At 36.7% G+C, this 17,637-nt stretch overlaps 1 protein-coding gene across 2 annotated transcripts in view; it reads left to right on the top strand.

Annotated features, from left to right (window-relative positions):
• Positions 1–890: 890 nt before the first annotated feature.
• ACVR1C (activin A receptor type 1C) overlaps positions 891–17,637 on the top strand; it is a 73,836-nt gene continuing 57,089 nt past the window's right edge. Inside the window, exon 1 of one of the 2 annotated variants that reach the window (XM_019727183.2) lies at positions 891–1,094. In XM_019727183.2, the coding sequence (XP_019582742.2) occupies positions 1,034–1,094 (61 nt within the window). In that variant the 5' untranslated portion in view covers positions 891–1,033. The remainder of the gene's footprint in view (positions 1,095–17,637) is intronic. The other variant, XM_074336648.1, reaches the window with a different exon arrangement.

Here is a 17,637-nt window from a genome sequence, read left to right as displayed (position 1 = left end):
TTAGGTGATAAGCTTCAGGGATTTAAACACTACTCACATAAGTTTCTGATATATTATTTTAAATCATTCTTCACCTCCCCTTAATCTGTGTGTGTATGATCTCCCCCCCAGCCCCACTATTTTTCAATTGCTGAAACTGTAGCTGATTATCTTCCACAGGATGGGTTCTCAAGCTCCAAATCTAGATTAAAAAATGCAGATGATCACATCACCTGACGCAGGTGGCCTAGCTTTGGTCGTCATCCGTGGAGAAGAGGGTCACAAGAAGACATCAGATAAGGGATGAAGTTTGCTAAACCAAAGCTACGGGTAGTCAATACAGTCAAACAACTGGTTATTTCCAAGACTGGACAGAGAGGGCGCCCTTCCACAGACGCGCGCACAGCCAGGATGTGGTAGTGGAACGAACTGGGCATGAATACCCCGGGGTGTCTAATGGCTCAGTCTAGTTAGAAATACCTTCAGGGCACTGGACTATAAATGAATGTTAAGAAACCCGGACCGGTGGATCTTCTGTAGAAGACTACAGAGCAGACCACCAGGAAGCAATTGCCACAGGGCTTATATTTTCCTAGTCTTAGTAGAACTTGCCCTCCCGTCCCGACTCCCACCTCCAGTTTTGTGGGCTCCACGCCACCCACCCTCTTCCTTCCTCCCAGCTCTGGGAGATCTCACTGCCTCGTCATTGGGCAGCCTTTCCCCCCTGTCGGGCAGCTCCAAGCACCAGGCATCTGAGAGAGGGCGCAGGGGGCGGAGGCGCTGCAGGGGCGGGCTCTGTCACCCCTCCGCCCCCCTCCCAGCCCGGCTGCTGGGGCCAGTGGCAGGAGTGCCGCGCACTGCCAGCCGCGAGGGGCGTGGGATGTGGGAGGCAGAAGAGGGGGCGTCCGCTCGGATTAGAGCCAACCGCACACTTCAAAAGGCTGTGGGGCTGCGCTTCCCTCCAGCGCCCCGGGAACTTCAAAGCAGCTGGCGCTGTCCCGGAGCCTAGCTCGGCTCTGGGGCCTCGCAGCGCCAGCGCGGCCGCTTGGTGGCCATGACCCGAGCACTCTGCCAGGTTCTCCTGCTGCTCGCCGCAGCCGCGGCTCTCTCAGCAGGTACGTCGGGTGCCCCTTCCCACGCTCCCAGGAGAGTGGGAGTCGGGAGCGGTCTGCGGGGGTGGGGAGGCACACGGGTGGAGGAAGAAGTTGCTCAGAGCAAATTGACCTTCCACAGTGCGGAGTGGGAAGCGCCAGTTGGACTGAGGGGCGTGGAATGGGGCGCAGCGTGGGCACCTGATGTCTGGCAGCTGTAGGGATAGACCGGTGTGTCGAAGCCACCAGGAGGAGCGAAAAGAGACAGGAACATAGGAGTGTGAGTTGTAGGAGTTGTGAGGTGGGGGACAAATTTGGGTCAGTTTGCAGTGGAGGGAGAGTGTGTTTGTGGTTGTGCTTAAGTATGGGAGCTCGGTGGCACCATGAGTTCACTCCGCGATGGCTTCAGGACGCTCTGTGCTGAGCTCTGGAGAGCTGAGCAAGGAGGATGGCATGGTGATGGTGGGAAGGTGGGGAGGGGAGGTGGCGATTCAGTCTGAGTTTGAGGAGGCGAAGGATACCTCCAAAGCCGCTGGTGCCAAGCTTTGTAGGCGGGAGTGGGAGCTTAAATCTGCGTGGTTTGCAACGCACATTGCTTTCGAGGTATGATCTTTACTGAGTTGCAGGGGGAAAAAAAATCTGGCAAGAGTCCCAGCGTTTATAACAGGTCTGTTCCTTGATAGGCTAAATAGAACCCTTGCCCAAGCTAGAAACTAAACGTTTCTTTATAATGTTTACTAGAAACTGGGGCAAATGCATCTTTGGTAAAATCATAGTATGCTCTAACGAAAAACACTTTGACTATAAAACTATTTTTCATTAGTACATTGTCCTGGGTTATGGAGACCAGGAGCAGGTTCCTTGCTAACTCATTTAAAAAACATATCAATCAGACATTTAAAACACTTGCAAATAAAAAGTTGGTGTTTTTCCGTAGAGCTGTGCTTTGTCCGAAGCTGATTTTGATGCATTTTTGTTTTCCCAGATGACAATCTGTTTGACATTAATAGCTACACTCCACTGCGGGTAGATTTCCTCTTAGTGACTGTGCAGGGGAATGTTTTGAGTAGTATGATTGCTGTCATTTACAGATTTCAGTGTTTCAGATGGCCTGGGTGAATCACTAAAAACATATAACTGAAATTTTGATTATTGGAAGGGATTAATTAGGAAAGCAGTTACCCAGAGACTGTGAGGAAGATGATGAGATAAAGTGAAATATTTACATTCAGAGTTATAACTGCATCAATGGGAAGGAAACTGACTATGTGAGTCGTTCTAAGAAATGGGTGGAAACTCTGCTGATTTGGAATACTCAAATGCCCTTGAATAATAAAATTTACAAAAAAAAAGTCTTCTAGATATATTGACTGGGCACCTGTGAAATTGCCTCTGTGGGCTGTCCTTACAGCTCTATTTATTTTGGGGAATTAGTAACTTACTGCAGACATTTAAAAAAATAGACTCAATTAGCTTTTATCTAGCTTGAAAAGTATTGTTATATGACAGAATCTTTTAGAAAATTTCAGAGACCCTGGGCATAGCAACATAGCAAAACATGCCCTACTATACTATGTTCTTAAAAAGGCATGGGAACTTTTAACGTTGAAATATGCAAAAAAAAAGATTTTCCGTTCAAATTTGATTGTTTCTTCAAAAATTGAAGGCTAAGAAAATTGCCTGATGTGGAGATAATGTTTCACTATAGTAGGGAAGTACTTATCAAAATCAAACATTTACAATGAACTTTTGTATGTGAAATGCAAAAGAATCTTTAAGAAACTTTACTACTCTTTGTATCCCACAGAAAAAATGTCTATTGCTCTGCACATTTTTGATTCTAAATATTTGTACAAATCTTTGATTATTTGGTAGAGGGATGCAAGGTAGTTTATTTGTTTATTTATTTATTTCATCTTTTAAATTGTTTTCCTCATGTGATTACCTACGTTATTTTTGACCTGGTCACTTTTACAAATTACAATATTAATCATATGCCATTTTTGAAAATGTACACACCATTATCAATGTGTTATATGGGAAGTTTCTTTTGACATGATGACATATCAAAACTGCATGACAGAAAACACCACCTTCCAATTTGGCTCTGCTGAGGACCAGGCCTAGGACTTTAAATATTGGAAGACATTGATAAGCCAAAATAAAGGCTTTTTGCTTGGGCTGTTTTTTTCCAGCATCTCTATCACCTTAGATGTGTCATGCGTTAACACTGTGTTTCCCCGAAAATAAGACCTAGCTGGACAATCAGCTCTAATCCGTCTTTTGGAACAAAAATTAATATAAGACCTGGTCTTATTTTGCTATAATATAAGGCTGGGTCCATAATATAATATAATATAATATAATATAATATAATATAATATAATATAATATAATATAATATAATATAATATAATATAATATATAAGACTGGGTCTTAAATTAAGTTTTGCTCCAAAAGACGCATTAAAGTTGATGATCTGGTTAGGTCTTATTTTCGGAGAAACACGGCAGCAGAATAGAAACAATTGCTCCTTGATGAAAATCTCAGCGGATAACCACTGGCAGAAACTTGGAGAAAATATTTTTTGGTCTGGACTAGCTAAAATATTAGGCTGCTCTGAGTTGCTCTAATGATCTAGTCTCTGGGTTCATTGATGTTTGATAAGAAAGATCTGACATGACCTCACCACAGTTATCATGTGTACTAAATGAAGAATTGGCAGAAAATATCTGAAATATGAAGCTGTGATTTGAATATTATGTAGAGTTACTCTACTATGTTTATGAAACTCCTTGTCTTCTGGTTGGGAAAGAATTACTAAGTCTGGAAAGCTAGATGTTATTACTCTAAAAGAGGAAAGATTACAGTTTCATTTGATAACCAGGGTGGACATGAGGGTTTCAGATAGTGAGATTGTTTTTTCTTCTTCTCCTAACAACAGTTAGCACTTCCCACTATACATTTTAAGCTGTTCTGGAAGTGAAAGTGAAAGCCTTGGGCTGACTGATTTTACAAAGGCAAAAGGTATCACCTTTGCCCTTCTTTAAGCACAATCATTTATTGGTTGATTGACACAAATGTGGCAAGCAGCTCCCTGGTTCCAAGGAAGCAATTTCTCCAGCCCAGGAGAAACTCTGTGCAGAAGTCCTTGAGGGCATATTTTTTCATTGACTTTACTGCCTCAGCCCGTTTTCTAGCCTCAAACTTACAAAGTATAGAATAAGAGAGTTCCTCTGATTCACTATAATGATATGAAAATAAAAGATTTAAGATGTGAGAAAGAGAGGAGCAGAGGATGAACCAAATTGTTGACCCAAGCATAGGAAGAATAGATCCTTAAGTGGGGTGAGCCCAACGACAGCAGGAGCAGGTCTGGGGAGCAGAAGGGGACAATGTCAGCTGGAGCCCAGTTTGGAATATGCTGAGTTTAAAATGCCTATTAGACACTAAAGTGGAGATGTTAAGTAAGCAGTTGGTTTTATGAGTCTGGAGTTTAGAGGATAAGACTGGCCTGAAGAAAAAAATCTAGAACCAAGAGCACTTTACAGATCATTTTGATTTAGCAATCATAGAGCACCCAATTAAATTGAATTTCAGGTAAACAACAAACAATTTTTGAGTGTAAGTATGTTTTAAACATGACAAGGGACATACATATATTAAAAATTAATTGCTGTTTAATTCCACTTTAACTGCACATACTGTGTACTTTTATCTGGCAACCCCACATTAAAGAAATATTGTGGTGAGATGACCAGCTTCTGATACAGGTATTCCCAGCTCTTGCATTAGAAAGAGCATCATAGACCGATTTTCTAGTCCTTGTCTCTTAGAACTTCTGTTCTAGCTCTGCAGCCATGCCCATATGCATCTCTGAATGCTGGATCCCTAAAGCATGCGGGCCTCTTGGTTAACCTGGAATCTGAACAATTCAAATCACCAAGCCTCTCACGTAGGGATCCAGCAAAAAGTAAAAGGGAGGGAGAAGGTGAGTAGGAGTGTGAAACGGACAAGAAAGACTTTATTTCCATAGAAGCCAACACTTGGCTATTGCTCAGGGGATGCTCTCTTGCCTTATCAGGTGGCTCTTAAATTCATCTGCTCTGATTGGCAAACCAGGCTAACAAAGTTGTGTTCTGTCCCGATTCTTCCCTTTTTCTCCTCTAGAATAACTCTCCTTTTCTGTTGTGCTCTTCTGTTTTTTTTTTAGAGTAGGTATGTGAAGATACTGTTTCATTGGAACTGTTTTAAATTAATCCCCTCAAGAATTCATGGGTGAATCATTCAGAATGACTCAAGAGCTTGGCTTATTATTTTTTTTTGAAACAATTTAAATTTGCCAGTGACTTAAGCATCCCAAATTAGATCAGTCTACTTTTTTATTAAACTTTTCACATCAAGAAAATGATTAGGTTGCTCTAATTTTGAAAGTGAAACACATACATTTTCTTCTGATCTATTTTAGCATCCTTATTTCATGACACGGTAAAATGACAGGGATAGATGCCACATTTCTGTATGTTGATTAAGTTTCTTAGAAATTTTTGTTCAAAGCCATGATTGACTGAAATAAATACTCTGGTCAAAAACAGGATTAGAAAACACCCTAATCCATCAGGATTGAACAGGGATCATTTTAATGCGAAATGTTTAGTTTCATAAATGGATGCTAACCCAAGAGATGTTGACTCAGAGAGTCAGAGAGTGGTAATCCAGATTAACACAGCTTTAAGGAACCAGATTGTTTTAAAACAGAGCTGAAGTATATTAAAGAGTATTAACTCATCACATCTCAAATTTTATCTGATGACACTTTCCTGGCCTGCTCCCCTAGAAGTGTTTTTTTTTTTTTTCTCTTTTCTCCATCCCTGTTATTACTGTGCAAGAGTAAAGATCTATTCTGTGAACATTTGCCTGCTCTAATAACCATACTGTGACAGCATTCTCACTCAACCTCCACTTACATCTGTAGTGTGTATTTCCAGGAAAGAGACAATACACTGTAAATCTGAGGCACTGAATATAGGACAATTATGTGAAGATTCTTTACAGAATAATAAAATGCATACTTGAGTGTACCTCTCTTCCTTTTTTATTATTATTATTTTTTTTTTGTTTTCTTTCTTATAGCTGTTCTCTAGCTGTGATATATTAGTTACATTACATTAAAAGGCATTGCTTTTTTGCATGGAGAAGAAAGTTGATTTTGTTAAAACAACCAGACCCCTTTAAAAGTATTGAGACTTATTGTGCCAAATCAAGATGAAGTAGCTTTTTTAGGATTGCTTTTTCTGAACTCTGCTTTGGTTACTGCCATCATAAAGTTTTTCATAATATTTCTTATCTTTTTAATGTCCATAGTATTTGTGATGCTGTCCCCTCTTATATTCCAGACATTGCGAATTTGAATTTTCTATGTTTACCTTGATTTATTTAGTTGAAGGTTTATCAGTTTTATTGATTTCTTTCAAATAAATAACTTTTGGCTTTGTTGATTTTCTTTGTTCTTTTTTGTCCAGTTGTTCCCTGCTCTTATCTTCATTATTTTGTTCTTCTACTTACTTTGAATTTAATTAATTTATCTATTTTAATTCTATATTCTTAAGTTGATACCTTAGATTAAGAGTTGGCAAACTTTTTCTTAAGGGTCAGATAGTACATATTTTAGGCTTTGGGCCATACAGTCTCTATTGCAACTACTTAATTCTGCCATTGTAATGTAAAAGCAGTCATAGATAATACATAAATAGGTGTTGCTATGTTTCAATAAAACTTTATTATTTTTTTTTACAAACAGGCCAGCCAGTGGGCTGTAATTTGCTGACCCTTTTTCAAATGATTCATTTAAGACCTTTCTTCTTCGCTAATAGAAGCATTTAAAGCTCTAAATTTCTTTCTTGGTAACTGCTTCAGCTCATCCATAAATGAGGCTGTGTTGTTTTCAACTTGAGGATGGAGCGATACAAATTACATTATAATTGCATAATTATACTATTATAAAGTCATTACACTAAAGTGGGTGGTGTTAGGAGGTAAAGAGGGAAGAATGAAAAGAACCAAAACAGAGCACGCAAGAAGTATGAGACAATATCAAGTGGTATAACGTGTAAATGGAATTCTAGATCTGAAAAGAGATAGAAAGGGATAGAGAAAATATTTGAACAGATATTGATTAATAAGTTTCCAAGTATAATGAAAGACATGAAGTCATCAATCACAGAGGCTCAGAGAAGCATGATATATACCTCTCCTCCCAACCCCCACAGCATAGATGTATCATCTACAAATTGATGAGATTCAAAGGTAAAGACTAGTTCTTGAAGGCAGCCCAAATAAAATAGCTGTATTGCAGACATAGGAACAAAGTTAAGAATTACAGTAGACTTCTCATCAGAAACTATGCAAATCAGAAAACAATGAAATGTCAACTTTATAGTACAGCAGGTATAAAACTATCAAGTCAGTATTCCATACCAAGTAAAGTTATCTATTAAAATGAAAGAGAAAAAAAGACATTTTTAGATGAATAAAAACAGAGAATGCAATACCCCTATGTGTGCACTGCAAGAAATATTAAAGGAACTTTTTCAGACAGAATGAATACAGATTCAGAGATTTGGATCCACACTGAGAAATAGATATTTGGAAATAGCTAAAATGAAGATAAATATAAAATATATTTTTCCTTAACTTTAATCATTCTGAAAGATCATTGATTCTCTAAAGCAAAAATAGTAGCAATGCTTTACGAGTTTGTAGCATATGTATAGATACAATGTATCACAGCCTTAGCACAAAGAATGGGAAGGAGGAATTAGGAGTATACAGTTGTTACGTTTCTTATATGTGAAGGATTATAGTATTATTTGAAGTTATAATGTGATTAATTAAAGATATATAGTACAACCAAGGACAATCCCTAAATATTAAAATATATATTAAATATTAAGCATAAATAAAAAAACAGTAATGTACATAAAATGAAATAAAAATATTCAACTAATACAAAAACATGATTATAAAATGGCAAAGGCACCAAACACAGATCAAGCAAATCACTTAACCAAGAAGATACAATAATCTTAAATGTCTTTTCACCCAACCACAGATCTTAAAAGTGTATGAAAATGCAATTGATAGAACTGAAAGTAGGGACAGACATATCCATAATTACAGTTTGAGTCTTCAATACTCCTCTCTCATAACTGATAGAATAAGTAGATAAAAAATTAGTAAGGATATATAAGATCTGAAAAATATTTTTAACCAACTTGATTAGTTGGCACTTAATATAACATTCCAACCACCAACAGGATATATATTATTTTACAGTGCACATAGAATGTTAATAAAGAGAGACTATATTGTGGGCCATAGAACAAACCTAATAAATTTAAAAGAATATAAAATATACAGAGTATTTTCTCTCAACATATGGAAGTAAACTAGAAGTCAACAATAGTAGCTTATCTGGGAAATCCCCAAATATTTGGAAATTAAGCAACAAAGTTCTAAATACTCATGGATCAAAGTCAAAAGAAGAATTAGATAATATTTTTAATTGAAGGAAATGAAAACACAACATATCAAAAATTGTGGTATACACCTAAAGTAGTCTTAGAGTGAAATTTATAGGAGCAGCAAATAAACTCAAAGCAAACAGAGGAAAGGAAATAATAAAGGTCAGAAGAGTGAACAATGAGGTTGAAAACAGAAAAACATTAAAGAAAATCAAGGCAACAAAAACAATTTTGTTTTTTTAAAAATCAATAAAATTGATCCACCACTAGCTAGATTCACAAGGAAAAGAGGGAATATACAAATTACCACTGTCAGAAGTGAAAGAGTGGGCATCACTACACACCCTACATACATGAAAATAAAAATAAGGGAATATTTCAAACATCTTTCTGCCTATAATTAGGAAATTTAGGTAAAATGAACAAATTAATTGAAAAGTACAAACTACCAAAGAACACTCAAGAATTAATAGCTAACCCGAACAGTCTTTCTTCTCTCTCTCTCTCTCTCTCTCTCTCTCTCTCTCTCATTCACAGATATCTAAATCAAGACTTATGAATTCATTATGAAATTCATTTCATAACGTAAAGCTTGAAAACTTCTATCAAGACTCCAACCCCAAATTTTAGGGAGAAATTGTATATACTCTAAACAAACTCTTTCAGTATGTAGAAGTGAAGGGAACACTTCAGCTCACTTTTTATAAGATCAGCATTGCACTGAGACTAAAACTAGGTAAAGACACCTCAATGAAAGAAAATATAGACCAGTATATTTCAAATAAATGCAAAAATCCTCAGCAAAATTTATCAAATTGAACCCCAAAATATAATAACGTCATGATCAAGTGGGGTTGGGGAATGCAGGGCTGGTTCAACATTCAATATTGAATCTAATTACAATTATAATCTAATATTACAATTCACCATTTCAGTAGACTAAAGAAGAAAAACCATATGACAATATCAATAGAGACATAAAAACCAAATCCCAACACTAAACATCTATGATAAAAATTCTCACCAAATTAGGAATAGAAGTGAACTTCCTTAACATGACAAAGAGACTCTTCAGAAAACTTGAGGCTAACATCATACTTACCTGTGAAAGACTGGAGCATCTCACTGAGAGTGGGAACAAGGCAAGGATGTCTGCGCTTACCATTTCTAATCAATACTGCATTGAAAGTCCTACTCGATTAACATAAGAACATTAGAAATATGTGTAAAAGCATTAACATAAGAAAAATGTGTAAAAGGCATATGGATTGGACAGGGACAAACACAACTTCTTTATTCACAGATGGTTTGATTTTATATATATAGAAAATACTAAAGAATCTCAAAAAAAGATATTCAAACTAATATATTCTAGTTCAAGTTCAAGGTTGCAGAATACATGATTAATATTTTAAAAATCAATTGTATTTTTATATAGTAAAAATGAAAAATTAGAAATTGGGAAAAAAGGGGCCATTTGCAGTAGCACTTAAAAATCCACAAAACACTGAGGTAAAAGTCTAATTAAATACATGGAAAATCTATATGTTAAAACCTATAAAACAGAGTTTAAAAAATTTAAAGAAGATCTAAGTAAATGGAATGATATGCTATTTTTACAGAATCAGTCTTGATGTTGTTAATATGTCAGTTACCTCCAAATTGGTCTATAGATTCATTGTAATCCCAGTCAATTACAGCAGGAATTTTCCAGAATTCACCAAGCTGTTTTAAAATTTATATGGGGAGGCAAATAAACTAGAATAATATAATCAATTTTGAAAAAGAACAAAGTTGGAATTTCACAGTGCTTTTCAAGAGTTATAAATATATAGTAATGAAGACAGTGTTTTATTAGCAAAAATGGAGGTACATTGATTAATGGTATAGAATAGAGACACCAGAAATAGACTCATATATAATAATAGACATATATGATGGATTGGTCCATTTATTAACAAAGGTGTAAAGGCAATTCAATAGAGAAAGGATAGTGTTTTCAACAGATGATGCTGGAATAGGAAAATAAACAAAAAGAACCTACAAACATGCCTTTCATGTCTATAATTGTTAACTTAGAATGGATCATAGATGTAAAAATAAGATCTAAAACTATAAAAACTTCTAATAAAAACCATTCAAGAGGCTCTGGTAAAAATAAAGAAGTAGGTAAATGCCGTGCTTGCCACCCCCATGACTATATCAAAATTACAACTACATTACAGAGCAACCATCATTAAGAATTGCCTGAAGTCTAGCTGAACAGAAGTCCTAAAACTAAGGATATACAGAAGAAGTCACATCAAGACTGATAGGAGGGGCAGAGGTGCAGAACGGGTTGGTCCCACACCTCCGTGTGGCGGTTAAAAATTGGGAGGGATATCTCAATTGTGGAGGTTCCTCCTGAGGAGTGGAGGGTTCTGGCCCCACCCTAGGCTCCTCAGCCCAGGTTCCAGTGCTGGGAAGAGAAGTTTCCATAATTTCTGGCTGTGAAAAATAGTGGAGATTGTAGTTGAGTGAGAGTGAGTACTGTTGGAGTCCCAGGCATTTTCTAAAAGGGCCCATGCATTGAGTTACTTGCTGATGGACTCACTCACTATGAGCTTCAGTGCTGGGGCAGCAGCTCAAAAGCTGCCAGGGACATACAGGATGAACTGAATTGTCTGGCTTCAAGCTGAGGGCTGGAGGGCCAACTGTCCCCCAGACAGAAGTCATTTTTCTTTTGTTGAGCCCTTGCCTCACTCAAGCTGCACAAGCAGGTATGTGACATATCTGAGTCTCCATCAAACTGGCCAATGCCACTTGCCTGCCTTGGTGTTTACTTGAGATTCTGTACCACCCAACTTATGGACCAACCCAAGCAGCTTCCAGTGGTTTTTCCATACAAATGTCCTATCTTGGCTCATGCTGCAGACTTTCCTAAAATCTCTCAGAGGTTCACAAACCCCAAACAAGCAGCACCTGGCTTTGGCTTGCCCCATACCTCTTGATAAGTAGCCCGAAGCCCAGAACTAGCAGAAACTGGCCTCAGTTTGCAGGTTAGCCTCTTGCAGAGACGTCTAAGTCCAGTACAAGTAGCAACCATCTGCAGATTACTTTGTAGCTCATACCAAGTGGCCCTGGGCAGGGCACAGGCAGCGGATGACCTTGGCCTGCAGTACAGACCCTCCCAAGAGGCCCAAGAACCAACACATCCCGTGCCTAGCTTCAGATCGTACCAGACCACCACTCAGCCACCTCCACAAATGGCACACCCAAAGGGTATAATTCCACAAGCACCAGAGTCCTGCTAAAGTGAATCCTGTTCTGTAGGGTCAGTCCCTGCACAACAAGTTTTCCACTGTAGTCACAGCCAGTCCTTACAACCAATCAGCCTGAGGGTTGTTCACATCCAACAATGTGTCAAGAGCAATCTAGGCTCAACTATAATAGGAGGGCACACACAACCCATGTAAAGGACACATCTGGAGTGCCCAGTGCAGGTGACCAGGGAAACTGTGTCACTGGGCCCTCCAAGGACACCTACTACATAACTATTCTACTAAGATAGAGAGACATACCAGCTCTACCTAGTACATAAAACAAAACACAGGGAAGCAACCAGAATAAGGACACAAACAAGTCCCAAATGAAAGAACAGAACAAAGCTCCAGGAAAAGAACTAAACAAAATGAAGGCAACCAATCTACCAGATGCAGAGTTCAAAACACTGGTTATAAAGGTGCTCAATGATCTCAGTGAGAACTTCAACAAAGAGATAGGAAACATAAAAAATGGAGATAGAAAACATAAAGAATATGTAACTGAAATGAAGAATACATTAGAGGGAATCAACAATAGATTAGATGAAGCAGAGAATTGAATCAGTGATAAAGAAGACAAGGTAGCAGAAAACATCTGATCAGAACAGCAAAAAGAAAACAATCGAAAAAATGTGGTTAGTTTAAGGGACCTCTGGCACAATATAATGTGTACAAACATTCCCATCATAGGGTTACCAGAAGGAGAAGAGAGAGAGCAAGTAATGGCAAACCCATTTGAAGGAATAGTGACTGAAAGTTTTCCTAACCTGGTGAAAGAAATAGACATAGAAGCCCTGAAAGCTCAGAGAGTTCTATACAAGATGAACCCAAAGAGGCCCACACCAAATACATCACAATTAAAATGGCAAAGGTTAAAGACAGAATGATACTAAAAGCAACAAGGAAAAAGAAGTTAGTTACCTACAAGGGAGCTCCCATAAGACTCTCAGCTGATTTGGCAACAGAAACTTTGCAGGCCAGAAGTGATTGGCACAAAATATTCAAAGTGATGAAAAGCAAGAACCTTCAACAAAGATTACTGTACCCAGCAAAGCTATGACGTAGAATTAAAGGACAGATAAAGAGCTTCCCCTAAAAGAAAAAAAGCTAAAGGAGTTGTTCATCACCACCAAATCAGTTTTACAAGAAATGTTTAAGGGACATTTTAAGAAGAAGAAAAAAGGATCAAAATATGAATAATAAAATGGCAACAACTACATATCTATCAAGAATTACTTTCAATGTAAATGGGTTAAATGCTCCAATGAAAAGACATTAGGTGGCTGAATGGATAAGAAAACAAACTCTTTACATATGCTGCCTACAAGAGACACATTTCACATCAAAAGACTGAAAGTGAAGGGATGGAAAAAGATATTTTATGAAAATGGAAACATTAAAAAACGTCTTGGATAGCAATACTTATACCAGACAAAGTAGACTTTAAAACAAAGGCTATAACAAGAGACAAAGAAGGATCCAGTGATTCCATTTCCTGGTATTTATCTGAAGAAACCCAAAACACTAAGTTGAAAAGACACATGTATCCATATGTTCATTGCAGCATTATTTACAATAGCTCAGATACAGAAGCAACCTAAGTGTCCATCAATATATGAATGGATAAAGAAGAGGTGGTTCATATACAATGGAATATTACTCAGCCATAAAAAGGAATCTTGCCATCTGCAACAAAATAGATGGACCTAGAGGGTATTATGCCAAGTGAAATAAGTCAGACAGATAAAGACATACCATATGATTTCACTTATATGAAGAATCTACAAAACAAATGAACAAACATAGCAGAAATAAATTCTTAGATACAGAGAACATTTTGATGGTGGCCAGATAAGGCATGGGTGAAAAAAGGAGAAGGCATTAAGAAGTAGCAATTGGTAGTTACAAAATAGTCATGGGGATATAAAGTACAGCATAAGGAAGATAGTCAATAATATTGTAATAATCATGTTTGGTGTTAGATGGATACTAGATTTATCGGGGCAATCACTTTGTAAATTATATAAATGTCTAATCACTATGTTGTACACCCAAAACTAATATAATATTGCATGCCAACTGTAACTGAAGAATAAAAAAATTATTAAAAAACTTAAAAGAAAATTCTTTTCATCTTGGGTTAGCCATTTCTTAGATGACAGCACCAAAAGACAATCCATAAAAGAAAATATTTATGAATTGGAATTCATCAAAATTAAAATCTTCTAATTACTTGAAAGATGCTGTTAAGCAGATGAAAAGACAGGGCATACTTTTTGCTGGGAGATAATATATGCAGGACACAAACTTGAAAAAACATTTGAATCAGAACATATAATGAAGTCTCAGAACTCAATTATAAGGAAACAAAGAACCCAATAAGAAGTGAGCAGAAGTTTTGAACAGAAGTAAAGAAGGTATTTGAATGAAAAAAATCACAACAGAAATGCTCAGTATTATTAGTCATTGAGGAAATGCTTATTAAAACCACAATTACATGCCACTGAATACCTATTTGGCTAAAAAAAAGAAGAAGAAAAAAACCCAAGACAACAAAGATGACAATACCAAGTGATGGCAGGAATGCTGAGTAACTGGAACTCTCATACATTACTGGTGACGTTTAAAATGGTACAGCCACTTTGGAAAACACTTGAGTAATTTTATATAAAGTTAAACTTATACTTTCTATAAAACAGTAATCTCACTCCTGGATATTTAGCAAAGTGATATAAAACTTATATAAAAATTTGTCTATTAATATTTATTACTGGCTTATTCCTAATCAGCAAAAACTGGAGGAAAAATAATCTTTTAACTAGTGAATGGACCAATAAACTGTTGTACATTCGTTCAATGAACTATTGATGTATACAACAATATGAATGAATCTCAGATGTCTTCAGGCAAATGACTGAAGCCAGAATCAACAGGCTGCACTCACTTATCATGCTAGAGAAGGCACATGTGTAGGAACAGGAAACATTGCTTGCGGTGGGCTGTGGTAGAGGTAGGGGTTGTCTAGAAAGGTGTATGAGGAAATTTGGGAGGAAGAGTGATTGACCTGCACTTATCAAATATTGTAAGATTGTCTCCCTAAAAAGGACGAATGTTACCATATGTAAATTACGTCTCAATAAACCTAACACTCCTCCCCAAGTGGGAGGGCATGTGTGTGAACTAAGAAGTCTTTTATAAATCAAGAATTCAGCAGATAATGTTTCAAATTGGTTAATCAAGAATAGCAGTATATTTTTAGAGTTAATGTCCTAACATAATGTCTTAAAGAACAATAAAAAAAATAGTTAAAAGTGGGTGCTTCTGGGAAGTGAGACTTAGGTAGATGTTCATCACTAGACAGATGCTTTTCATTTTCATTCTTCCTATACTATTTTTTTTTACTGTGTGCATTTATAATGTTGATTAAATAAATAAAAATATTTTAACCTTACAAATAACTGATTTACCTTTGTTATATAACTTCTATGTAAGTAAGGAATTTCTGTGTATGTTAAAATGTGGCTTGTATGTATTGTCTCCAGCCTGTGAAATGGCATAAAGTAGATAGACATTAAATCAAAATAGGATAAAGTAGGCTATATTATGTTCATTAACATGGAGTAGTAATTTCTTCTCTTAGCAAAGTAAATCACAACTGAGGAACATTATCCATACATAGATAAAGCCCTTTGTAAATGCAACATGACTCACCTGCTCTTTTAGGTGAAAGCATTTGGTTCAACTTGAAAGGTCATTTATCACCTACAAGTGGAGCACTTATGGGCTGTTTGGGCTCTTTTAGTTGGTTTACTATAGCATTAAGCTTGCTTATGGAGAATTGTGCTTGCATCTGCAGTCTATACACAGCCTCACTAATGCATTACCAAACCTCATTTTGCTGAGTCATATTAGAGGTACCCCTTCTTCAGTACAGTGAAATGCACACAATGGGCAGTCAGCGTTTTCTTGATTGTCTTCTATAGTCAGGGAAAGTCACTCTGCTGGTTTTGACTCTCTTCCAAGACAAATTAAAAGATGAGATGAAAAGTTACAGAAAGATCATCAGGCTAAGCTAGTCTGTTGGTTTATGTCCCAGAGATCAGCTAAGTTTCCAGTGTAGAGTGGGAGTCATTATGTGATAACTCGTGTGTCTGAATTTTCAGGGACAGCCCTATGTTCAAATATACTAGCCTGTTTTAAGACTATGAATTCCAGTTTTTGTTCCTGAAAGTAGAGTTGCTGTAAGTTGTGGGACAACATGGCAGCCAGCATGTGGGTGTTCACCAGACTCCACTATCAGTGTTATGGTAAAGGTCTATGCAGAAGAGTTGACTGAAGATATCTCTATGATAGTCTCAATGACAACCTGTTAACTAAATACATTGAAAGAGCAAGAAATATTTAACAAAATAATGTTAGTGTTAGTTTCTGATTATTTTCATGTGTTCATTATCGGAAATTAGGGGGAAATATTGAAAATTACAAAAATCATCTTTAGTTTGGTAACCTCAGAGATAACCACTGTTAATATTTTAATGTTTCTTCTTCTAGTTTTTATTTCTATGCATATTATGTAAATTAAGATTCTATCCTGTGTGTTTTACGATTCTACTTTTTATTTCATATTCATAATGAGCAATATCCACTCTTACTAAATATTAAAAACAGAATATTATGCCATCATACGTATTATCAAAATTTATTTAAATGTGTTGATTTGGGGACTTTTAGGTTATTTCCATTTTTCACTTTTGTGAATAATACCCCTGCAGTGGGAATTTTAAGTAAAATTTTGTTTTTTTGATTGTTTCATATATAAGAAGTGGGAATACAACTCAAAGATCATGCATTTTTAAGACCCTTGAGACAAATATGTCATGTTGTACTCCCAAAAGTTTATACCAATTTATACTCCACCAACTATGTATAAAGTAGAAATTTAATTGCTCCCTTCTTGCCATTTCTGGGTGCTGTAATTTACAAAATAATTTCCAATTTGGCAAATGAAAATTGTATTAACTTTCCATTTAGTATTAGTGAGATAAATCCTTTTTTAGTTTTCTTTTTTGTTCATCTACTTTGTCCACTTTTCTATTGACATGTTTGTCTTTTCATATTGATGTATTTCTTCATCTACTTTGTCCATTTTTTATTGACATATATTTGTCAAACTCAAGAAATAATTGAGAAGTGAAAAGAATTAATGTAGTAACCAATGTGACAGTTCATATTCTAGATATTCCTTCTCTCTGATCAAGCTCAGATGCTGAAGTTTTATTTGTGTTTTCTAATTTTGTTTTTTAACAAAAATATCTATTTTGTTTTTGGAGGTGCTGTTTTTATCACCTTACTGTGGCAATGTCACTACCAAAGAAAAAGTTCATTAAAGCCAGAAAGGATTGTCAGAAACACGGAAAATTATTTTTAAGAAGTGTGGGTTAGGCCTTGAATGTTGAGCTCTCAGCAACTCATAACTTATAATAACAGAAGCTTAAGTTTTAATTTTTAATTTTTTGATTTTTTTCAAAGATTTTATTGGGGAAGGGGAACAGGACTTCATTGGGGAACAGTGTGTACCTCCAGGACCTTTTTTTTCCAAGTCAAGTTGTTGACCTTTCAATCTTAGTTGTGGAGGTTGCAGCTCAGCTCCAGGTCCAGTTGCCATTGCTAGTTGCAGGGGGTGCAGCTCACCATCCCTTGTGATGCGCTCCAACCAACTGAGCCATCTGGGAGCTCAGCGG

This window comes from Rhinolophus sinicus, linkage group LG01 (assembly GCF_036562045.2).
Source record: "Rhinolophus sinicus isolate RSC01 linkage group LG01, ASM3656204v1, whole genome shotgun sequence".
Lineage (NCBI taxonomy): Eukaryota > Metazoa > Chordata > Mammalia > Chiroptera > Rhinolophidae > Rhinolophus > Rhinolophus sinicus.
This window is presented reverse-complemented; position numbering and strand designations above follow the sequence as displayed.